Consider the following 25,480-nt stretch of genomic DNA (forward strand, 5'->3'; position numbering starts at 1 on the left):
ATTCAAATTATAAACTGTTCTCTAAGGCAGATGAAAGGGATGGCTGTAGCACCAGCAGTGTTATCAAAGTCTGGTTAAGCCGCGGAAGGAGATTGTAAGTGTTGCCTAGTGGAATTATCTAGTTAGTGCATTTGTTGAATACCCATTTTGTACCTGGATTTCATTTTCACAAACCACAGAAAACCTATTTGGTTCAATTTACCTTCCCCTGGCCAAATCTCCACAAAGTCACACATTTATTAAACATGATGAATTTGGAGACTGCTTCAAAGACTCCTTCAAAAGTGCAGACTCTCAGTGTCAAGGTTAGTTTGAAAACAACAGTGAGGATGTCTATCAACAATACTTCAATTTAAAAAAAAGAGAACAATGAGAAATTTTAAAGTTTTGATTTTTGTTCAAATTGGTGTTAACACTTTTTTTGCTTCTGATTTTGTTTTTGTTTTTGTTTTTAATGTTTTCAATGTTTAGAATCCAACAATGACTTACTCTTGAGATGTAGACATAGAAACTTCCCAGTTAATGTTTCTAGCTCCTAAATTGTGTAGAATCCCTCCCTGGGCAGCCTCCTCAGGAGGCCAGGTGCCTGCCCCCTGTGCTTTGAGTTCACTTTTCTGTGTTGATACGGTTCTCCTAGCGTGCCCCTCTTTGTTTGAGCCAGTCTCCATGTTTGTCTTTATGTCTTTATGCTCATTTCTTCATTTCCTCCTCTGCTTCCCGTCAGCCTCCCAAAAAGATATGGGATTATACTCCTGGAGACTGCTCTATCCTTCCTAGAGAGGATAGAAAGGTAATTCTGCTGTGCCTCCTCCGTGGGCTGTGTGCGTGTTCTCTAGCCTGGTTAGTGTGAGTGTGTCGTGGGTTTTTTTCTTTTTTTCTTTTATTTTCTTAAATCTTTTTTTTTTAACTCAATAACTTTTTTTTTTCTTTTGGCTTGGTGATAAAACGATTTAACAAAGTCTCTACGACTTCTACTACTAATGCTGAGAGGTTTTTAAAGCAATGCCTTATTCTCCTGACATATTCTATTTGTCACAGTCACTATACTCTGAAAAGAGAAAAAATAGGTCTCTCGCGAAAGGTAGGTTTCCGCGATATTTGTAGTTCTCTCTAGCAAGTAGAATAGACTTTTGAAGCTCTGATGACTTCAGGATTTATATTTTCCCTGCCTAATGTTGCATATTCTGTTTTCACGTCTTCACCTGATTTCTAGTGAGCTCTTGTGTTCGGTCATGCCATCTTTGCCTTATTAAAGCATAGCACTAAACAAATTCATTTTTCAAACTTAACCTTCCATTCTTTCTACCTGTCCTCTAAACTAAAACATTCTTTCCCATCTTTTCTCTCTTCAACCAGACTAATCTAGAAAAATATCTCAACCTCTGCCCAGCAGAGTTAGAGGCACATTTAGAAAACACGGAGACGCTTAATAAAGCACCCAGTGCAAACCTGTCCCAGGTATTTCCTAGTTTTTCTTCATGCTGTCGGTTCCTCTTCCAGCTCGGTTTTGTTTTCTTCTTTGCTTTCTCGTTTCAGTGTAGTCAAGGCAATGAATGCTTATGCTGGGTCTTTAGAAACTGCATGGCTTTCAGACTCCTGTTTTCGATTCCTCTCCCCTCCCCCTGCCAACCTAATTTTTGCTTGAATTTCTTTTGAGCTTGGCATCTTCCTTAAAGGGAGTTTTTCAAATATTTTCAGGGTGGCTGGTGATTTAAACGACATCACTTCCTTGTCATTCTCTTTCTCTGCTCTCAGGAGGTGACCCTTATAACTTTCCATCCTTTGCCCCCGTATATCTTCTCCAGATTTTCTGGGAGCCATTTTTAGGGGAGATTCACTTGTCTGTCTCTCTCTTTTTTTTTTTTTTAAATCCCTGGGAGATACCAACCTCAGAGATCATTTTCAGAAACACAGTGGTGGTGATTTGAGTGCCTGTTATGTGCATGGCACTGGCAGAGTAGTTGTATTTGTCATTTGGAAGATCAGAAAGTTCTCAATGAAAAAACGCACTCCAGAGACCAGACAGCCTGGCCACAAACAAGCATTTGAAACTCAACCTGTATTGGCATTTTTAAAGGGGGCTATGTCAAAATGTGGTTTATTGAGGACTATGTCATAGAGTCCAAGGAAAACAGGTTCCCAATGGGAAGAAAAATACCAAGTATTTGGAGAACCGCCCCCAAGGCTCCCTGACAAAACATAAAAGGCTCTTAGAAGGAAACGGTATCTTTACAGAAAATAAAGAAGGCAGGCAGGCACTGCTGAAGAGGCTAGGAAGGTCCACACACTGTGGCAGGAGGAGTGGAAAATACTATAGATTGTGTTCTATTTAAGCAGAACAAGACAAGGAGGGTCAGATCGCCAGCATGAGTGACTCAGGTTCTGAAAACTCTTGGGTGCTGGACCATTAAGCTAAGGAAGGAGTGAAGAACCCAGGGGGTTATGGCAGCAGCCAGGGTGGGCTGAGATAAAGTCAGACACTTAGGAACTGCAGGCAGATGAGGAAAGTTGGGGTTTGAGAATCCAGGCCCCTCTTCAGAACTTGGGGGAGGTAAAAAGGTGAGCTACAGTGCCCACAGTCAAGGCAGATAGGTCATGGGGCAGGGAAAGGGGGTGCTCATTTTCAACCAAGGTGGAGACTGGAACCAGCTGTAGCCCCTGTGGGATAGAAGGTCTGAGCTAGTTTAAGAGTGAGAACTAACTGCACCTAAGTCCTAACATGTTCCAGAGCAGAACAGGAGCACTAGGATTATAGGTCACAAAATGAATCCGAGGTTCCTTTTCAAAGTAGTCTAATAGCAGCTTTGTAACACATGCAAAGATGGAAGGCAGCTGGAGAATTACTGAACTCACTGAGGCTTCCCTGAGGTTAGAGACAGTTTCCAGTACCTGGACTTCTGCCCAGGGCAAGGTGAGCACAAAGAAGGGTCTGATGCATGAATGAGTCATTTTCACATTGGTTCAATTACATGTTCCCCATTAGTCGGTAATAGATATGGGATACGCTGAGAGGGGCTCTAAATCAGCACAAAAAAGCAATGAACTTTGCCTTCAGGAACATGACCGTTTAGGCACACTCCTAAATAAAAGATCTGCAGCAATACACAGCAGTGCCTGCAAAGAGCTAAAAGAATGGCATGGGTTCTGAGTGCTAGGCAGAGGAGTGATCTTGTGGAAAAGTAGGGACAATTTCTCAGGGGGTTGGCTGGGACCTTAAAGGATGGGTGCAATGTGGTAGAAATAGTGATAGAGATGGGGACATCCATGTGAGGCATGTAAAGAGCAAAGAAGTGATCATGTTTAGCATGTATTCAAGGAGTAAAGTAGAATCAGCTATAATAGAAAATTGGGGGTGGTAGTTGGGAAAGAGGGTTGACCCTGGATTATAGAGGCTCAGAACACACAGTTAAGAGATGATTTTGTCCACAGCCCAATGATGTAATTCAAGTGTTGTTTTAGGGAGGTCGGTGTCCTCACTCTAGAGAGGCTGAGTTGAAGGGAAAACCTCCCATTGGAAGTGTGGAGGGCACGGAGCCTACTGTGGTGGTCTAGGCATGGAGTGATGAGAGCCCACACTCCAGTGGCATCAGCATGAAGTGGGGGAGAGGGGTGGCTGTGAGTGCTTACAGAGGAAATTGGAATGGAACATTTTAACTAATTGGTGTGAAGAATAAGGATTTGGGGGATGGAATGGAGACAAAAACAACTCTAGGGTTTTGGCCACGAAGCTGGAAGAATTGGGGACATCAGTCTGTCATGTAAGAAAGATGGGGAGAAAATCCATGCAGAGATAAGATGGAATTAGTTTTAGGTGATTCATTCTTGAAGTGTTGGCTGGGTATCACCAAGGGCATATCTGGTAGGCAGCTGGAAATACAAGACTAGGTCTCCTAAGAGAGGAAGGGCCTACAATGTCAGTTAGAGTCACTTGCGGAGAAGAGATGGCTGAAGCCCTGGGAGCAGTTGGAAGATTGAAGGACAGGAAGGACGAGAGCAGCAACTACCCTATGGGATGTTGGATGACATGGAGCAGAAGAAAGGGAGGATCAGGGGGTGAACAGATCAGAGAGGTAGGAGGTAGGGTGAACAGGTCAGAGTGGTGGAACAAGAAGAGAAAGTATGACAACTACCCTGTGCTCCAGAGAGGTCCCCAAAAGTAGACTCCTAGGAAAGGTCAGTGGGTTGGATAACCAGGAGGTTTCTAAAAACCTTCGAGGTTGCTGGGTGAGGAGGTGCCGGGAGCTAGAGTGGGGAAGCACCTGGGGATCCCCTAGGGGTACAGCACTGTTGAAAACATGTAATTGTGGAAGGAAGGGAGGGAGGGGGGTATTCCCAAAGGACTCTGCAGGGTCACACAAAAGTTTTCCAAGATGAAGACCCAGATGAGGACAGGTCCCTAAGGTAGGAGATGGGCAGGAGACATCAGTGCGGCAAGAGGCTGCCTTCTCTGAGGAATAATGGCAGGTAACTGGGGTTGGGGGGGGCGGGTAGAGTCCTCATCCTGGGGCAGGGGCACCCTCCAAAGTGAGAGGACCGAGCAGGTTGAGGGTAGGTGGTTCAGCAGGTTGAGGATCAGGTGGGTGAGCCCAGATAACAATTGCTTCCCCTCCCGTCCTTTCCTCCCTCTTGGACAATCTTCCTTTTCTTTCTCCCACTGTTTCTCTCCCCCCCCGCCCCAGTATCTCCTCCACATAGCGTCTTTTCCTTGAAGTGATTATTATTAGTAATAGTAGTATCTTTAAAAGTTAACTTATTCATTGATTGATTCAACTACCACAGTATTTTTTTAAAAATATATTGAGCCCTTCGCCTTTTTTTTTTCCTCCAAGACAAAACAGAAACCTTAGACGACTTAATTATGTTGCCTTTTCTCTGCATGTAACTCTTGGTGGTTTTCTTTCTTTTGCATAATTGCCTGTCATTTTATAAAATGTTCCCCTACTCCTAGGTTTTGTAAAAATGCATTTCCCCATTTCCGCATTCCAAATCTGCAGGGGTGACCAAATGATCTAAATACAGTGTGGTCTTTTCAAATGCATTTTTATATTTTCTGTACCTAAGGTGTCGGGTGACCCTCTCTCCTGATGTGGCATCTGGGGTGCATGACGGAGTCTCTAGTGGGTTTGCCAGTGGCTCCAAGGACTGGGGATGAGCTGTTGAAGGCGGTGTTGTCCATGTCACTAATGCATGTTGGCCAGATGGTGGGCTATCCACTCATGGATCTATATTTATATGAAAGATAAGTCTAAGCTAGGGGCCATCTTCCACTGCACCCAGAGAGCACCGGCTGGCCCAGAAATCCTCCAGCACAGACCCCTTACCAGCTAAGGGCCCATCTCCCAAAGGTCCTTGGCTACATCAGGAAAGGAAAAGGGCTGCTCTCTTTCCCCCTTGACTAGGAACATCTGATGCAAAATAAATGATCTACATTCTTTTCTTTTCTTTCTTTTTTTTTGGCATTTACAGAGCTCGGCAGTCAGCCCCAGCCCGGATATTTCTGCGGAGGCTCCTGGATAGTAAGTTGCCGCCCCATCTGTGGCCTGATGTATTAATGTCAGAGATGGAAAGAGGCTTGTGTTTTGGATCCGAGTGTGTTTTACTTGTGTCAATCTCGTGGCTTCGGTGATAAGTAGCAGTTTAATCATCATCTTCAAATTATTTTTCTTCTGTTTTCTCCTCCTCCTCCATATTCATTTTGCCATGATTCCTATTACCTTCGGGAAGCTTTTCCGTGTGTTGGCTTCTTTCCCTTTAGAATGTGAGTTTCAGTTGGGAGTCCAAACCCACTCGTGGGCTGGTTCTTGGATGGGATGTGTGACTGACACACGCTGCGCTGGGTGTAAAGGTCGGGGGATGGTGGGGTTGAGTCCTCAGTCAGTACCTGTCCCAGGGTAAGATAGGGCCAGAAGGGGGCTAACTTGACTGATGCTGAAAGGTGTGGATTTATTTCCTCGTAACCATCAGGATTCTGCCTGGGTGATATGTGCACACTCTGCTCACTTCACGGAGTAACCGTCAGCCTCTTTCCCCCTCTCCAGACCATCCAGAGCCCTACGCCTGATGACTTTTCTCAGTATTTTGCCATGCAGCCATTATCCCAGCTGAAACGTCTCCATGCGGTCCCCTGCCCCTTACCTACGCAGTACATAGCGAGCACTGAACTCCTATAAGTAGGCCCTGAGCCTCCCTGTCCCCAATTTAATATCTCATTCTTAGAAGTACAATGAGGAGGAAAGGCACAAGCGTTTCCTGTTCCATTGGGATTGGGTAAACCCACAACAAGCAATTTTCACCTCTTCAAATAGAAGCCTGGCTAGACTGGAATGCTGAGTTTATGGAATTTTTGGCAAATGTTGTGGTCCTTTGGGAATGTCCTATGTACCTTGCCAAAGAATGTGTTCAGCAGGAGGAGTTTCATTTGAAAGTCAGCTGGGATTAGGATATTTCAGGGGAAAATTGGAAAAATCTTAATTCTTTTAGCACAGTGACCAAATCTCTAGCTAGATCCACTCTGTTCATTTTTTTTTTTTAAGATTTTATTTATTTATTTGACAGAGAGAGAGCAGAAGTAAGCAGAGCAGCAGGCAGAGGGAGAGAGAGAAGCAGGCTCTCTGCTGAGCAGGAAGCCCGATGTGGGGCTCGATCCCAGGTCCCTGGAACCATGGCCTGAGCCGAAGGCAGCTGCTTAACCAACTGAGCCACGCAGGCACCCCTGTTCATTTTTTTTTCTATAAATATGTGTGTTAATGATTATGATCAGTTTATCCAGCAGAAGAAGAAATTGAGAAGATATATGAGAACAGCAGCTAGAAGGGAAATTACCTGCCTGAGAGGACAGTCCATCTTGGGACAAATCCAGGCATTAAGTCTTGTGCCTGCTGTTGGGTCAGTCATCAGCCCAGCAGTGTGACAAACATCAAAGCTCAGATCTAGCATCCGGACCCCTTCCCGATCTCCCTCCACTCTGGGCTCGGAGGCTCACTGTCTGTAAGGAGCTAGTTGAACTGTGCCGTCAGCTGCGAAGATGATAAGTCACAGGTCCTCTAGGTCCCCAGAGATGTGCTTTCAGAAGTGAAGTGCAGCAGATGCCCTTAGGCTACCTGCAGACAAAGGCTGAAGCTCCCTGCAAACTCTCCTTGTCCCCTGAGGCCACCCACCTGTTTGTCACCTGGGCAGTCCTGACTGCCCACTGATCCCTCCAGGTCTCTCCCTGCTCCTATAATCCTGTTTTCAGGATGGCCCAATGTTAATCCCTCTGCGTGGTCTCCCCCCTCAACCCCCTTTCCTTTCCCCATCTCCCCAGAGTGCGTGGGACAGGAAAGGCTGCTGCTGGTAGCTGGTTAGTGAATTCCTTAGTCAATTCCCTTAGTGGGTTCTTACTGGATCCGGGGCACTATGCTCAGTATTATCATAGGGGCACACGGTATCATTCCTTACTAGTTTGGGCAGCAAATCACACATCCCCAAAAATGTTGCTAAATAAGAACGCAAAGTGGTGAATGAGACACTAAGGATTGAAAGTATTCCTGGTTTGGGCCCTCGGGGTGTAATTAGTCAATATGATAAGTTAATAAATAAATAAGAAGATCATAAATGTATTCCGAAGAGAAAGCCGTGCCCACAGGCTGTCGAAGTTAGGAGCGCAGGTCTTGAATGAAATAATCCTAGTGATTGACTGGACGTGTACGATGCGCCAGTCCCTGTGGTTGGCGTCATAGCTACGTTCCCTCATTTAGTCCTTTCACCATTCCAGGACGGAGCATTGTGTTTGGTCCCCATCTTACAGGTGAGGAAACAAGTACATAAAGGCGGTGTGGGATGCCTGTGACACCCGATCAAGCCGGAGCTTGAAGGAGGAACAATGAAGTTCTAGGCCAGGGGACCGTGTTAGTGATAAGCTCTCGTTTGCACTGTCCTGATTCAGAATGGGGCAGGAAATTCACAGAAAACATGCCACAGTTGACTGGTCTTGAGTGCTTAAAAGAAAAAAAACAATGTCAGTAACTGTGTAATACTGTGTTAGCAGGATCGAAGGACCTGAGGCGAACTACTTCAAAGAGCAAATTGCTTTCAGAGAATTCTAAGTATTTGTGGACCTGAAGATATTTGCTGGGTTAATTTATCAAGTGCTCTTATTTGTGTCATTGAAATAGGTCTCCAAAGACCTCTGTGTTTCAGCCATAGCCTGGCTCTCATGAACTACTTGGCAGGAATAAATGAGTTTTTTCCTCCTGCTAGTCTTCCACTTGGGGATTTTTCAGTAAGGCAGGTGGGGTTTTCTTCCATTTTGTTCAAACGAGGAAGTAAGGTTTTTTTTTCCTTGTTTAGAATTGGTGGGAAGCCTGACACCCAGGGAGGTGCACAGTAAATGCGGAATTAATGAATGTGCTTGTGAGTCTTAATTAACTAGCATCCAACGCACTCAGCACTGAGGGCTGCAGTTGCAGCCTGGATCTGGCCCCTCTCGCTGGATGGTTGGGGAGGATGTGTTGAAAGAAACATTGGCCAGACTGGACTTACCCCAAGGACTGAAGGAGAAAGCACAGGATGCCCCACATTCAAAAACATTGGGATAAAAAAAAAAAAAAAAAAGTGGTCACTGAAGAAGTTGTATTCATATCTTGGACAGAATTTCAGTTTTGGAATTTTATTAATTAGCATGATTCATTATCACTGTGTTAAAATAATATGGGTATAGAGAGGAAGAAATCTACCCATAGTCCCCAATACCCAGTAGAACTACCAGACCTTATTCTCAAAAATTATTTTTTTAATGCTTGCAATAACAGTGTCCAATTTTGTATGTTATTTCCCTAGAGCTATCAGATCTTAAAGCAGTCCTGAAGACTACTCATTCTCATCGTTGGCATTTCAGCATGGATTATCACTCAGATATTTTTTTTCCTAACCAACGAGCTTTCCTCTATTTGGCCAGCAGGTGGTGCTCAAGAACAAGCTTTTAAAAACAAAAACAAAACCAAAAAAACCCAAAACCAACCCTTTCTCTTAACCTAAGATCAAAACACAAATCATTACCTGAAGAACTAAATGAAACATTAGAGAGACTCCCTTGGGCCTTGAAAATGTGATTTTCATTTCTCAGAAATCTACATGCGAGCGTTTAACTTTATAGAATCATTTATTCTATTATTTATTGAAAAGCAGTGGTAGGCACCAGGCGTGCAAAGATTGGTAACGTAAACCGCCTGCCCTCCAGAGGCTCAGAGTGTAATGGGGACACAGACTTGTAAATCACAGATAGAAGCCAGTGTGGTAAACGTCGCGATGGGACACAGGAGAGAGGGAACGACAATCACAAATTATAAATCGAAAAGATCATTTTCTTCCTGCAGTACAAAGGCTAAAGAGGAAACTGCCCTCCCCAGATTTCCTAGACTCCTTTCCCCCAAAGCCACAGTTTAAAGCAGTTACTTTTTTTTTTTTTCCCCTTGCTGCAATCAACAAATGGTTTTGGACAGTGAATTCCACGAGGCTGGAATTTTTTGTCTGTTGTATTCCCTGTTGAAGCTCTACATAGGAGAGTGATTCATATTTAATAAGTGCTCAATAAATATCGGAGTGACTAAAATGAGCAGTGGAATGACCCCGTGAGGTCTTTTATAGAAATTATCATGGGCAGTGATTTGCAGAGATGACTGGAGGGAGTCAGGGCTGAAGAGGCAGGAGTGAGGGTGTGCTTACTACAGAGACGTAGGTGAGCAGTGGTTGGGTGGTGGCCGGGGAGGTCGAGGGAAGGGGCTGATGTGCACTGTGTCAGGACAGGGAGTAAGCCGTACTTGGTGACTGGTTAGGTTTGGGGAGCAAGGAGGGGGAGAAAGGGGTTGATTCCGTGGGCTTTCTGGCTTGGGCCATGGGAGACAGGAACAGAACTGTGGATTTGGTTTGGGGCATGTGGGGTTTAAGATGCCTGGGGAATATACCCACGGGGAGGTGCCTAGAAGGCAGCTGAATGTACAGCTCTGGAGCTCAGGAGGAAGGCGCAAATGATAACAGATTTGAAGGTGGATTTGTTGGATGGTCTTACCATGCCCATGCCTGCTGGTTTTACAGATGAAAGAACCTGAGAAACACACTGTTTCCAAGTTTTCTAACAGAGTGGGTTATCCTTAGCTGACGCTCATTGCTTGTTGGAGTCAGGCTGGAGTCCTCCTGAGCCCACCTGGTCACAGGCATGCAAACTGTTGGCCCCATTCTCTCACTTTACTCCTCCAGCAAGTATGTTTTTGCTGAATCCCCTTGAAATTCAGCCCCCTTTGCATCTTAGCCAGAGGATGAGTTGTCTGTCCTGCTGTCTTTGAAGTGGAAACTGGCTCGCCCAGGCTGCTGACAGCTGAACTTGGCTGTTCTGTGATGGGATCGGTGGCTGCCAATGCTGATTGGGCCTTCCTCATCAGCCCCGCTGCTTTTCCCATCTCATTTGATCTATTTGGGCACAGGAGAGACCAGCAACTGTGAGACCTTTGGCACTTGCCTTCAACACTCAGGCCCTCAGTTTCCCTTTGGTACAACAGGACAAATGTTGTATGTCTTTCCAACGCTAGAAGATGTGATGGCGAGGATACATTTGAAAACGTTGTTCCAGAATTTGTAGATGTGTTTTTAACCAAGGAGGGCCCCAGTTGGGAAGTGTTGCCCATCTGGAAAAAGCATATTGGCTTCGGTATCAGAAAGAAAACAATTAGCTATAGCAAATCCATTCTGAGGGGTTTCCTGAGTTGCTGGTTTGTCGTTCTGGTGGGGAAGCAGGACGAAATGGTGATAAGGGATGGAATAAAGCCAGAAAGTGGAGTGGCTGAGGGCAGGAGAGGATTTCTGACAAGGGGTGAGGTAGGGGAGGTGTGAAGTCTGGCAGCTGGGTACCATGAGAGTCAGACCAAATGAAGTTAGGCAGAACCAGAGAAGACCAGCGTGGACATTCTGACCAAGGCTGAGGCAATTCAAAGGACAGAAGGATAGAAGCCTCTGGCAGCCCCTTCCCCATGCCGAGGGAGGTCTGGTGACCACAAACCAAGGCGAGTAGGGCCCAAGAGACTGTCCCCTCACCACAACTGTTGGCAAGGCTAAAGGATACCTGTACATGGGTCTTTTAGATGTTGAGATTGTATAAAAAGGAGCAATGGAGTTAAATTGAACAACAAAACCAGAAAATGGAACCAAAGCGAGGGAAGGCTCTGAAAGAGAAACTGAGATAAGGGGCAGATTTATTTTTAATTAAAAACTTTGAAGTTAGTCAGTTTAGAGGCACTTAGATTGATGGAAGTTGGCATATAGTGCCAGAACCTTGCAAGTCACCTTTAAGGGTCTTTCTGCCCTCTGGATGGAGTTGATGCCTTTATCGATCAGATGGTTGGGGGGACATCTTCAAGCACCCCTGTAGGTAGAAGCAGGAGAGCAAAAGCTGTGCAGGTGGCAGCCGTTGTTCTGAGGCCTCTGCGCCTGGCAAAGCCTCGCCTCTGTCCCCAGGGTGGGAGTGGACACCCCTGGTCAGGAGCCAGGGCCCCAGTAAGGCCAGCCAGCCTAGGCCGGGGCCATGCTAAGTCCCTGCAGTCTTACTGTGTCCACTGTTCTGAGGGTTCTAGAGTCACCGACATGAGGAGCCTAAGTGAATGTGATGAAATTCTTGTGGAAGAATTTCTAAACACATTTCATGAATCAAAGCATTTCCTTAATCAGATCATGTGTGCCCATTTTACTTTCAGAAAATGTGACCTCGTATTCATTCAACAAATACTTATTGGGTGTACGTGTGGACCCTCTGGTGGGCCCCTGCAAATGAGGGCACGGCCTGGGGGAAAGAGTCTATCCCCATCATGCCGCCTCTTCCGGAGGGTTCTCCTCTCTGAGACGCACCTTGGAGGCTGCTCTGCGGACTCCGTTCATTCACACGCTTTTGTGGTCTCAGCTTTGAGAGTAGGTTTTCTTTCCCCCTAAGTTTTCAGTCATGTTCTTCTGTCTAGGCTGAGAAGAGGAGAAAAGCATTTGATCCCCTGACATCAGCCAGAGAGAATGAGGAGAAGGGACCGGGGGAACCCTGAGCCCCCAGGCAGTCAGTCCCCTGAAGTAGAGCATGCAAAGCCCTGGGAGGCCGCAGCAGCTATGGGAAGGGGGTAGGGAGCAGTGCTGTTACTCAGGGAACGTTCCTATCCTGGGGTGGACCCACTGCCTGTTCTACCACAGGCTCCTCCTCTCCATTCCTGACTCCTGGGCTCTGGGGCCTCTCATCCCCCGGGGTACGTTCACTGCAGGGGATGCCCGGCAGTGATCTTTGGAGCTCCAGCATCCTCAGGCCTCCTGCGGTGTGCAGGCCTGGGCTCTGGGAAGGCACTGCCACCTCATTTGTGGAGAGGTGTTCAGCCGAGGGTGCCGTGCAGGGCCGGGCTCTGCCTCTGCACAGACAGTGCCTGCTTCAGCAAGGGTCTGGATCTCCTGGTGCCTCCTTCCCTCAACCAAAAATGGGGCAAGTAGGATTGTTTGTGAGGATTAAAGACAGAAGGATCGGCCGGCCTCCCACACAGGATATCTCAGCCGGTTGTGTAATATTGTCGTTGTCATTGTCTGTGACTGTGGGGACGGAGAGGCTGTGTGAAATGGGGGAATAATCCCATCGTTGAAGGATGGGGAGAGGGAGAGAGATGGATAGATGGGTCATGCCGCAAAGGCAGCCCCATGTTCTGTGTTGAATCTGGGGGCCCAGAATATGTGGGGGTTCACTGTTATAATTACTTAAGTTTTTCTGTACACTTGATAAAATACATATCGTAAAATATTGGGATAGAGAAATTCTGTCAAGCTGTTTGCATCTCCAGAGCTAAAAAAAAAAAAAAAAAAAAAAAAAAAAGTCCTCATTGATACCTGTAAACCAGATTCAGTAGGACTGAAAAGCAGCCGAGCAGAGGCCTGAGTACTTCTGTGGGAAGGAGGTTGGTTGTTCACTGAGTGTGTGTCTCCGTGTGCCCGTGGGTGAGGGGCCTAGAAAACTGGGATTAGGGGAAGGGAGGGGCTCAGTGAGTAAGTGCTCTTAATTTTTTCTGTGCCCCACCTCATTCCTAAAAGGATTTGTGGTAACTTGCAAAAATACCTAGAATTTCAACAAGATAAAAATAAATGAAAGGTAAAGGAGTCCTAGTGTATACTCCAATTCCTGTTACCGGGTTCTGACTGCAAATGTGAAAGAAGCTGGTGTAACCTGTGGGGGGATGGTAACTGCGTATAGAATCCCAGGTTCCACTTTCACTTAGGGGCTGATTTTCCCGGAGACCCAGGAAAATGGTTGACTTCCGTGCTCTGTCAGCCAAAGTGCTTGTGAAGAGTAACCCAGAAAAATAATCCAGGTGGTGACCTTGAAGTCGCCAGCTCTGGCTGGCGACCTGGCAGGGGCTCCCCCCGTATCCTCGGCTGCACCGTCTCGTGTGCACCCGCCGGGCCCCCAGCAGCAACCACCTTCCCACCCCCGCCCTCCCCAAGAACCCCCCCCCCCCCAGGCAGAGTTTCTCAGAGGTCCTCTTTTAAAGCACAAATGCGGTCTTCTCAGCACTTTTGCTGTTGGGGCAGATTCCGGAGCATTTGGGGCCACCCTTGGGCTTGAACACCCTTTAGAAAGGACAGTGCTTGACTAGGATCCCAAAAAGGGTGTTGTTTGTCCTCGGGTGGTAATGTGCTTTCGAGAAAAATGTCAAACGTTCTAAGTCCCGTTCTTTCTTGTTCTCTCTTCCCTCTTTTAACATCACGTTGTCTTCAGTATCTATTCTTCCAACTTCCACGCAGTGAAGAGGGAATCAGATGGGGCTCCTGGGGATCTCGCTAGCTTGGAGAATGAGAGGCAGATTTATAAGAGCGTCTTGGAAGGTGGAGACATCCCTCTCCAGGGCCTGAGCGGGCTCAAGCGACCCTCCAGCTCAGCCTCCACTAAAGGTAACTGGGTGAAGCCTGCGGGGCTCTGACCCGGCCACACGGTCATCCAGATGCCTCTCGCCCATCCAGGCCCGGTGTCGGGGTATCGGCAGCGGGTGACTTCCAGCTCCTGGGATATCCTTTGCCTTGTGCAGGTCTATCTCCAGGCCTCTGAGCCGTCTGAGCCCCCTCCCCCAGTTTTTCACCGGCCATTTTTCTTTCTGGTATTAGTTTCCCTTCCTTCGAATCCCAACCTTGCTCTCCCTAAAGCATCTCTCTCTCTTTTTCGTTCTGATTCCCTCTTCTTAGAACGTAGCTAAGCCTTAGCCTTCCGTAACTCACAGCAGGGTGGCCATTTTTCGTTGCATCTTTGCACCTGCTTTGCAGCACAGATTATTTTGCTTCCGGACATCAACTGGAAATTAAAATACAAAACAAAACAAAACAAAAACCCTTAAGACAAATGAGCATGTAACCTCTCCCTTTTATTTTTATTTCATTTTTTTTTTTAAAGCAGCTTTCAGCTTTAACCTAATGGGTCTGTTTATTTTATTCTGCATGCTTTCCAGTGGATCGTAAAGGTGGGAATGCTCACATGATTTCTTCATCTTCAGTTCCTAGCCGAACGGTTAGCTCTAGCAATGCATTAGGCCCCATGTGTAAGCACAAGAAACCCCTGTCCGCTGCAAAGGCCTGCATTTCGGAAATCCTTCCCTCCAAATTCAAACCCAGGCTCTCCGCTCCCAGCGCTCTTTTACAGGAACAGAAGAGTGTCTTATTGCCGGCAGAAAAGGCTCAGAGCTGTGAGAACCTTTGTGTTTCACTGTCTCTGAATGATTCCAAAAGAGGTCTCCCCCTCCGAGTGGGGGGGAGCATCGAGAACCTGCTCACGCGCTCCCGGCGAGAGTGGGACAGCAAGTCGAGTAGCACCGTGAGCCTCCAGGAATACGGCACTGGCACCAGGAGGCCCTGCCCTCTCTCCAGAAAGGCCGGGATGCAGTTCACCATGTTATACCGGGACATGCACCACATCAACCGAGCTGGTCTCTTCCTGGGCTCCATCTCCTCCTCAAGCGTGCGAGATCTTGCCTCCCACTTCGAAAGGAACAGCCTGGCGTTGGCCAGGGGAGAGCTGGGCTCTAGCCAGGAGGGCTCGGAACACATCCCCAAGCACACCGTCTCCTCCCGCATCACAGCATTTGAGCAGCTGATTCAGCGGTCGAGGTCCATGCCGTCCCTAGACCTGTCTGGAAGGCTAAGCAAGTCCCCCACGCCTGTGCTGTCCCGGAGTGGCCTGACCTCAGCCCGCTCGGCTGAGTCCCTCCTGGAGTCGACCAAGCTGCGACCCCGGGAGTTGGATGGGATGAACCCGGGGGGGCTCTATGCCACCCCAACATGCAGCAACATGGTCGAGCCCCCTTTGGGCTTCAGGGGCCTTGCGCCTTCTGAGCCCCTCTCTGCCTGCTCCGACGAGCTCGACCACTGTTCAAACATCTCCAGCAACAGCAGAGAGGGCAGCAGCAGCAGTGTCCACGGAGACTTTCCCAAGCACCGCCTCACCAAGTGCAAGGGCACCTGCCCGGCCTCCTACACCCGCTTCACCACCATCCGAAAGCACGAGCAGCAGCAGACGTCCAGACAGTCTGACTGGCGCCCAGATCTCAGGGGGGACAGGAGCACGCTCCTCAGGAACATCTACCTAATGAGCCCCCTCCCTTTCCGATTGAAAAAGCCCCTCCAGTCCCACCCTAGGCAGCCTCCCCCTGGTGACTTCTCAGCTCCTCAGGCCGGCCAGAAGCCAGACCTCCCCAGCCAGCCCCAGCAGGACGAGACCCCCTGTGGGGGGAAGCCCTCGGTTCCCAAACGCCTGTCTTCCCGACACACCATGGCGAGGCTGGGCCGGATCTCGGAGCCCCCTCAGGGGAGACCCGCAGTCCCAGATGACTGCCTGAGGGCCTTTCATAATGGCAACTCCTCCGTGCCGTACTCAGACCCCGGCCTGGACAGGAACAACAACCCACACAGTGAACTGGGAACGTCCCTCGGAGGTGGCATTTGTGTATTTGCCCGGTTTCACCTCACCCGTCTCTCCACCTTGCTTGCTCTGTCCCCTCTTCCCGTGTGCCCTTGGTGCTCATTTTCTGGTCTGTCCTTTGTTTTCTGTTTGTTTTGCTTGGCAATTAATCATGGCTCGTAGTGGCTGCACTTCTTTAAAAACAAAGCCCCCCATGTCATTAGACTAACCACCAAACTCTGTTTCGAAAGAAAAATTGGCCGTTTAGCTCAGCTGAGAAATTCGCCCATGTGAACTCTCGAACCCCTTGGAGTTCACACCAATCCTCAGTCACCCCGTGGTTTTTTGAGAGGCAGCCTCTCCCAGTGGCCCTGTGTGTGTGTGCGTGTACGGTGTGTCTCTGTGAGATCCTGCACGCCTCTTAGGAGGGACACTTTTCACAGAAGGTCCTCTCTCCACTCACCTGTTGCCTTCTGATTAGTTTTCTTTGTATTAAACTGGCTTACAAGTAAATTCGAAAAGGTGTTGCGGGGGGGGGAGGATTTGGTTCTTCTTCAGAATTTGAGTGTTGGTCTATAATCCACGACTGTGAATGTAAGGATAATGGCTGAAGGGTGAAATCTTAATCCCAGTCTGGTTTCCTGCTAAATCCTGGCACGTTTTAATTCTACTTTGTTGTTTTGAAGATTCGGAGTCACCAAGGCATTTTATACCTGCTGATTATTTGGAATCCACGGAAGAATTTATTCGGAGGCGTCATGATGATAAAGAGGTAAATGGCATCTTGAAAATCTCTTAGCTCTTAGGCAGATTTAAAAAAATGAAGGAAGCCAACATTCTAGACATCTGTCAGGGAGATGACGTGACCTAGCAATAGGGAGCAAAAATTGGTGTCTTCACAAATGGCTTTTTATGTGGCGTCAGCTCTCTAGGACCGATTTCCCCACAGGCAATAGTTTGTAAGTGCCAAGTCCCACTAGCGTCCCTGCAGGGGAGGTTCGCCACTGCCTTCAGCTCCGTGCAGGGGGACCCAGAGTTGGTGCCACTTGCTCTCCTCTTCCCCATCCCTGCCTTCTTACTCTCTAGGGAAACCACCCACATATTTCCCCAGTCCTGCCCACCCCTCTGTTGGCACAAAGCACAATTCCTTTTGGGGAGTATGCAGCAGGAGAAAGGAAACTAAAAAATAATACATAATGACCACCGTAATACATTTTATAAAACAATTTGAAGAAGTTGCCTTTAACTCAGAAGAAGAGCTACCCCCATAGATCCTGGGAAACCCCCACCAGAACTTCAGGGAACGCACCTCTCCTAGCCACGGCTGAAATGTCCACACGGAAATGGAATGCCTGGGGAAGGAGTGTGTTCTCTTGGGATTTCAGAAGAGGCCATTGTGCTTATCAGCTAAAGGGGCAAAATCACCAGCTTCTGTTGTGATATAGTGGTGTTTTGAGGCATGCTTTCTGGACTTTGCATTCCTAGCAGGAAGGGTCCTATAGATCAAACCAGCTCCAGTGACCATTTTCCTGTATCAAGTTAGGAGGTGGAACAGTTGTTTTGACCATGTATACACAGCTCCGTCCCTTTCCCCATAAAGTCTGAAGCCCCTTTCCTGCGTTCTGTATCGTTGAAAGGTTTCCAAGTTGAGGTGGATTTTCCTTAAGGATTTAGGGTAAGGCTGACCTTGAATGGGGCTGAATGATAATAGTTATGGCTGCCGAGACGAAAAGACCGTAGCTCTGCCCCCATGCAGGCATAAAACAGACAGTAATTCATTAAAATAATCCGGGTAAAGAAGGAAGAAAGCGTGAGATGTGCAGACTTATTTATAAGAACAGGTGACAAACACAGTGAGTGTCCATCAGGCCACAGACCATTTTGTTTCTAGTCGCTGTTCCTAGGATACAAGGTTCCCACCTATATAAGGTGGAGGAAGATGACATTCATGTTATTAGTACAAACACTAGTATCCAGCATGGAAGGCGCTGTGCTAGAATCCTGCCTACCCCATGGGAGGCAGATTTTACTTAGTTGGCTTAGCAGTTGCTATATTACAAGGTGTGTTCAGAAGGGGAGCAGCTTGTTCCCTGAATAACACTGGCTCCCAGATCCTTAAAAATGTTGTGTCTTTATTCATGGCATTTGGCTTCTGTCGTCAAACTGTGGGGATGGTGGATTTGCTGAGGTCTGATCCAGGCACCAGGTCCACTTCCTTCGCTGTCCACTTCCACTGATCTGATGTAACAGTGACCCAAGCACAGGGGGCCACAGGAGCCTCCAACAGCAGTCCCTCCCCACTGCTGCAGAAACAGCTCACACTTCCAGCTAATGGAGGGTCAGTCCTGGCAGCTTTTTTTGCAAAACTTATGAATTACTGATGATCGTGGCATTTCAGAAAATGAGAACATGTCAGTTCTGGAAGGGACATTAGTCGCCAAGCCTATTGTGTAAGCCAGGAAAGGACTCCAGGGGGTAGTGACTTGCCGGAGGTGACACAGCAAATTAACTTACACCCTCTGGTGTCAGCTAGAAACAGCTAGAAACCAGGGCTCCACATTCCTGGGCCAGTGCCCTTTCAGCGGTGTTGGGCTTTTTCGAAGCACCATGTCATGTCTTTCCTCAGGTAGTCTTTACGACAGCTTGCCTGAGCCCTTGACATCCACAGCCATCTGAGAAGTGGTTTCTTTATTATTATTCATAGTCCCTGGTGAAAGATGGGAAAATCAGGCCCACCATCCTTTGGGGCTGGGTGTCACATGAGGCATTAAATTGCCTGCTGGAAGGAGACAAATGCCTTATTGAAAATACTAAGAATTACCGGTCCTCATTACTGCTTTTCTACAAGGAGTGGTAACCCCAGGAATGTAATGATCGGTATAGAATAAGAAAACACATTAAAATTCTGTTCCATAGGGTCACTTTAATAGGACATAGGGACATTTGGTAAAATGCAACATTGTTTAATTATTTGAAACAGCCTTTAAAAATAGAAGGAGAAAAAGAAGTCTTTAAGAATAGGAGTAGATGACTATTTCCTTAACTTAGGAGAGCATGATTCTTCTAAACTGAGGTGTTTCTATTCCTAGTTCATCTTTTATATTTCTATTCTACATCACTCCTTTATACTCCGCCTCATTTCACCTAATGAGATAGTTGTGTAAAACGTACAGTAAGCAAGTAATTGATGATGTCTGTCAGTCACGTAAGTAGCGTTTGGTGCGTGTGCCAAGGCCCCCTAAACATTGTGCTCAGGGGAGGGGTTGGCCAGCCTCGGAGAAGGGGTGCATAGTTTCTGAAATGGGCGGCTCTGCTCTGGAGCATATCAGAGTAACAGACCTCGGAAGTACAAAAAAATGACCTAGTTCCATAGCCCTGGCTTAGTCAGAGCCCAGATCTGGGTGGGAGGAATCAGCCATCCCTGGTCCCACCATGGGAAGACACTGCGAAATCCCCACCGCCTAAGTGAGGTGAGGGGAGCTCTCCCAGCCCCCCGCGTTCAGCCCAGCAGGCTTGTAGACGCTCCACATTATGGCTCCCCACCCCCACCGGCAGCCGCCCCGGGAGGGCCTGGATTTTGGGGCCATGTACTGGGATCAGGAGGCTCTTGGCTGAGCCGGGAGATAGTTTTCTGGACAGTGTAACTGTCTGGAATTCATCCTTCCCCCGTGGCCCAGGGGTCCCCTGGGGTCCCCTGCGTGGTGCGGCCTCCGTCCTCCGCAGAGCGTGTGGGGTGCGGCTGCAGGGGGACGCAGGAGTTGTGGCCATGAAGCCCCTCCCACGCCAACCCCCCGTGTGTCCCCACTATTCACCCAGTCCCTTGCTTCTTAGTTGTTGCGTTGGCAGTTTTCCAACACCCTGCACCGGATGATTTACTGCCCCTTTTATGCAATTTCATGGCAGAAACTTTTAGCGGACCAGAGACGACTTAAGCGTGAGCAAGAAGAGGCCGATATCGCAGCTCGTCGCCACACGGGCGTCATCCCGACGCACCATCAGTTTATCACTAATGAGCGCTTTGGGGACCTCCTCAATATAGACGATACGGCCAAAAGGAAATCTGGGTCAGAGGTCTGTTTTGGTTGCCTCCGTCTGCTGCTTGACCCAAAGCAATGCCCGCGCCTCCCCTCAGCACGGCCCTCTGTAGGCCGAGTTAGTTCTCCAGATGGCATCTGTCACCCCGGCTTCTGTAGGCTCGCTTCGGCTCCTCTGTGGCTGGTCACGGACGCGAGTCCCATCATGTCCTGTGCTCTGTATGTTCAAGCATGCCTGGCTGTGGGCCCGGGATCTGCTGGCGTACCCCCCACCCCATGCATGCCTAGAGCATCGGCTGCCGTCATGACTCCAGCCCCCCACATCCTGCATTGTACGGTGACACTGTGCTGCCTGTGCCCGCCTAGAAGCCTTGCACCTCAGTCTGCGCGCGTTAGTAGCTGTCCCACGAGCGATTAGAAGTTTCTTCTTTAAAGAGGCGGTTTCATGAAGGTTGTTATAAAAGTCAGCGAGCAGTGCATTGTTTACGCCAAATATCCCCAAATATCAGAGAATATTATTGCCGCTCGGGATCAAATGATGAATTAATTGAATAAGGTGTTTATCAGTGCTGAGCCTCACTGAAGACTTTTGAAACCCAAGGAGTTTTGGGGTTAGGATAAGCCCATGGAGGGTAAGAGAGCTCTCTGAGAGACGTTTCATTTGTTCCCTTAATTTTGACATTTCTCAGCTGAGATTACAAAGCTTAATATTATAAAAGGCAGGAAGAAAGCACAGATCTTTGAAGTGATTTTATCCAGGCCTTGGCCTCCTGCACGGAGGCTGACATGTTGAAATTCTTACCCCGGCCAGATGCTGCTGTTTGCCTCACAATGTGTTTTGCCGTGTGGCCCCTGGGGTCCCCTAAGGATTAGCTCCTTTTGGGGAAGTGTGTGTGTGTCTGAGGCTTCAGAGGAAGCTAAGGGAGTGACATGAAAGCATGGACAGGTTTATAAATCTTTCAGTGTAACAGATTAATATTCATGATTCCACGTTTGAGTGACAGAGGCACTGGCTATTCTCATCAAATGGTTTTTTGTTTTGTTTTTAAAGAAATGGAAGCTTTCTGTGACAAAGAGGAAAGAGAACCAGAATGAAAGAAAAGCAGGGACAGGGAAGGACACTGAGGCAGAAGTTAGCAGGTGCTGACTCAGATGCAAGGGAAAGGCAGACCCAGCCCTCAGCCCTCGGCTCCTCAGAACCCCGTACTCTGAAGGCTCTGTTGAGGATTCTCCTCATTCGCAGACCTACCCACTTGCTAGTGATGGGGAAGGGGGGAACACACGAGGCACAGGGCTACACAGATACATGGATGGGTAATACGTGTGCACAGAAATGCCGCTGGGGCAGAACAGCCTTGGAGAGAGGCAGGCAAACTGCCTAACCCACCTCGTCTCCCTTCTCGAGTGTGATTCTCGAACTCAAGCGGTCATCACAATGTCCCGGGGGCTTGTTAAAATACAGATTGCTGGGCTGCATCCACAGATGTTCTAATTGTGGGGTGGGGCCCGAGGATGGCCTTTCTAACCAGTTCCCAGGTGACGTTGATGATGCCCGTTTAGAGACCCCACTTTGAGGATCACTGCCCAGGACGTTGACTGACAGGTGTGGGAGAACAGAGACCAGCAAGTCCCAGGTGCACAGGGGTGTGGAGATGTACTCCAGCCTCACTGAGTAGAATGTGGGTGACCGCTAGCTCTGGGCGAGGCCCCATATGGAAATGGAAACAGGACCCAAACTGTGCCCTTGGGCAGCTGGGAGTCTAGTGGGGGGGTCTCTGCTATGACAGGTGGCACAGTCCTGTGGGAGCCAGGGGAGGGGTAGACAGATGGAGTCTCAGGGAGGCTGAGGCAGGTGAAGAGGGAGATGCTGCTTTGCATAAGCAATGAAGATTCCTAATATGTCTTAACAGCCCCATGGAATCAGTGTTTTTCTGAACTTTGAGTAACGTATGGCTTCTGTTTAGTGGAAATAAATTTGTTTTCCCCAGTATTGGCCTAAGCCAATTTACAGATTAAGTAGTTAATTACACACTTGTAAAACTTAATTAATATAACGGATAGGTGATATCCCTCTGCCTAAACTCAGTTGCCACTCAAAGTGTGAATCTGGTGCTGTTTGGTATACGTTTCTTAAAGTTCTCACAGCTCTACAGCTGACTATCCTTGGGTAATGACCATCTTTTTTTTTTTTTTCTTTTTTAATTGGAATCACTGTGAAATTTTCATCTTACAATGTTGGTTATCTGGCCTTCTCCCATGAACTTGTCATTTATCGTTAAGTCAACAGCCGTTCTTTTCTTATTCCCTTACAACTACTAAACTGTGCTCTTTGGTCACAGACTCAAATTCAGGCATTGAAATTGGGTGGCATGGATTGTAAAGTGGACATTCAGTTGGCCTCTAATATATATGTGAACAGATAGATAGAGGCAAAACATCAACGTGAAAATGCAAAAAGAAATTCCTGTGGGACATTCACCATCCTTAAGAAAATTCCTACAAGATCTCAGCTTAAGGAGCCTGCAAATAGGAGACCTATCACTGATGGGTTTAGGACCTAAAACTAAGCTTCAGAGAGCCTTTAAATACCAGGTTTTTTTTCTCACTGAGTCTCACATTTTTCCTCTCCACTTTGTCCTCAAATATTGAAGAGAAAGTATGTGAAATTGGGGAGAAATTACCCAAAACCCTTAACCCTTACCAGGAATTCAGATTTGATCCAAGGGATACTTGAGCGCTTCAGCCAACTTCAAAGCAAGGAAGTGATGGACAGAAGTATCTGAGGAATGTTATTTGTGCTCCTGAGTGACCGTAGATGAAAGTAAAGAGGGCACAAAGTCAAAGGAAGCTTTGTGAGTGGAGGAGCTAGAGGTCAGAGCTGAGTGCGTTTGTGGAAGGTTCTGGAGGGAGGGTTGGTGTGACTGAGTGACAGACCTGAGGAACTGGAGTGTGCGGAGAACTTCCAGGCCTGGAGTCTGGAAGGAGAGGGCTACCCAAAAGGAAGGGAAGCTTTGGAGAAAGAGCATGAACTCAGGGCTTGCTTTGTCTGGTTTTTGGGATGATCTCACAGGCCGTGAGAAATCTATGGAGTCAAAGATGACGTCATGTGAGAGGGGAACGAGGGTTTCGTCCACTTGCCAATCATAATTTAAGTCAGGCGAATAGAAGATGTCCCCCAAAGAGTAGGAATGTCTGGGACTTCTGGCCGACTGGTGTGTGTGTGTTGTTTTTTTAATAGCCATGGTCAGCTTTGGGGAAACAGTGCTGCAGCTTTGGGACTTTTCAAAGCATCTCTTCCCCAAATCTGGCTTCCTTAGGGAGATTCTCATGCATGACATAGTTGATCAAACATTCATCTAGTGTTCTGCTGAGGTCAGATAAGTGGAATTTTGCCCAGATTTCTACACCAGAATGAACTAGTTAGAGTGACTTTTTCTGCTTTGCTTTCTGGAAACTTTTGAAAATGTGTCCATTTCATTGTTCATAAATTGTGATTTTAAATTGTCACTGTTTCTTGTGTTTAGATGAGACCTGCCAGAGCCAAATTTGACTTTAAAGCTCAGACCCTCAAGTAAGTACCACCAATTTGTTTTTATAACTGCCTCTATTGAAACACAGCTCACTTGTAAAGAGATGGAGAAAAACAATGATGATTAAAAACAGTAATTTATAGAGTTTCCTACGTGCCAAATGCCATTCACGTTTCTTAAATATGGTAACTGATTCAGTGGTTACCAGAACCCTCTGGGGCTGGGGCCGTTGTTATCCGCATTACACTGATAGGGAGACAGAGAGGCTGTGACGTTAAGGAGCTTCCCGAAGCTGGTCAGTGATAGATGCAGGGGATTCAAACCTGGGCAGCCTAGTGCCAGAGCCTGAGCTTCTACCACTGGGGCACCTGCCACCTCTTATCCAGGGACTCCGTTTGCTTGATGAAGTGGTGGCTCAATCTGACCCACTCTTTCTATGGGAGGTACCAGAACCAGTGTCTAGGATAATAACTTTATTAGTTTCGCTATGACGTCTGATGACGTTCAAAGATTGTGGGAACACACAGGAGAGCAGTATATTCCCCAAAGGGCTAGCTCTGTAAAATATTTCTTAAAAATTGTCTTCTATCCTAGAAATGAGCCTTGGAACCACTGCACACTATGTCTATACCTCCCGTGCCTCCTTCCCAAAGAGACTTTGCTATTGGCATAGTAATGGCTCTAGAAGGCTTTCAATGAAGAAACCTGATTAGCTTATTTTACCCAGTGTTACCTAAATTTGGATGACCAGAAAGCCTTTCTATTCCATGGAATGGAATTTGGAAAATGCTACCAAAGACTGGGTTCTAGAAGGAACCTACTCATCTCCTGTCTAATTATGGATTAAAATGGACCATGAGTTTCCATTGGCAGCAATAACCAGCAGTCATCCCATTGTCTTGCTGATGGGAGGCCCCCCACATCTCCATTCTTGGTGATGAGAGGGAAAGCTCTTCATCACTGGTCACTGAGTAACGCCATGGAGAAGACTACTCAGCCAGGATTTTGATATCCTCCAACACAAAATGAGTGACCAGGCCACAGTCTCTAGAACTACGCACAAATCTGGTGTGTTTGGTTTGTTTGTAATTACTCCAGTCCTTTAGCTCATTAGCTAATTAGAAGTGGCAGTCTAGTGTACTGGAGAGATGGGCTCTAGAGTCAGGAAGCCCTGTGTTTGAATCATGACTGTGCCCCTTGCTGTCTCTGTGACTCTGAGCAAGTCACCGACCTCTACCTCAAATTTCCTCATTTATAAAATGGACATAGTGGGGCCTGGGTGGCTCAGTCATTAAGCATCTGTCTTCAGCTCAGGTCATGATCCGAGGGTCCTGGAATCAAGCCCCACATCAGGCTCCCTGCAGGAAGCCTGCTTCTCCTTCTCCTACTCTCCCTGTTTGAGTTCCTTCTCTCCCTGTGTCTCTCTCTCTGTCAAATAAATAAATAAAGTATTTTTAAAAAAATAAAATAAAATGGAAAAAAAAAGCCACTCTTGCAGGGCAGTTGAGGTAATACTTAGCAAACATTTTGCACCATGTAACAAAAGTCAGCATCTCCCCCTGTCCCTTCTTTTTAACCAAAGAGAAGATAACAGAGTTATACAAATTAATATTACCTTTTTCCCTTTTTCCTTTGGAATGAGAGAGGTACATGTAGTCATTGTATGGTATTGTGATGATAATCATATTTATGTAGGTTTCATCAAAAAGTCTGAACAATTTTTTCCTTAGAGCATCTTTGTCCAATAGAAGAGGGAAGGCTGACTGAGATGGAATTGTCACCATTTATCAATAATGCTAATGCTGGGGGCATCTGGGTGGCTCAGTCAGTTAAATGTCTGACTCTTGATTTCAGTTCTGGTCATGATCTCAGGGTTGTGGGATCGAGCCCCATGTTGGGCTCTGCACTGGGTGTGGAGTCTGCTTAAGATTCTCTGTCCCTCTCCCACTGCCCCTCCCCACCCTGCGCACACACACTCTCTCTAAAAAAAG

General features: G+C 47.4%; 1 protein-coding gene across 50 annotated transcripts in view; it reads left to right on the forward strand.

Moving 5' to 3' along the window:
- Positions 1–25,480, forward strand: part of SORBS1 (sorbin and SH3 domain containing 1) — a 226,494-nt gene that overhangs the window by 173,382 nt on the left and 27,632 nt on the right. For 18 of the 50 annotated variants that reach the window (XM_045068674.1, XM_045068676.1, XM_045068678.1 and 15 more), the window contains 5 exons: positions 5,467–5,516; positions 13,760–13,932; positions 16,612–16,697; positions 19,829–19,996; positions 23,484–23,530. In XM_045068674.1, the coding sequence (XP_044924609.1) occupies positions 5,467–5,516; positions 13,760–13,932; positions 16,612–16,697; positions 19,829–19,996; positions 23,484–23,530 (524 nt within the window). Of the gene's footprint in view, positions 1–724; positions 791–1,356; positions 1,459–5,466; positions 5,517–13,759; positions 13,933–14,480; positions 15,960–16,611; positions 16,698–19,828; positions 19,997–23,483; positions 23,531–25,480 lie in introns of all 50 variants that reach the window. The other 32 variants (XM_045068658.1, XM_045068659.1, XM_045068662.1 and 29 more) reach the window with 5 other exon arrangements.

Source organism: Mustela putorius, unplaced genomic scaffold (genome assembly GCF_011764305.1).
Source record: "Mustela putorius furo isolate JIRA1106 unplaced genomic scaffold, ASM1176430v1.1 tig00003909_pilon_pilon_pilon, whole genome shotgun sequence".
NCBI lineage: Eukaryota > Metazoa > Chordata > Mammalia > Carnivora > Mustelidae > Mustela > Mustela putorius.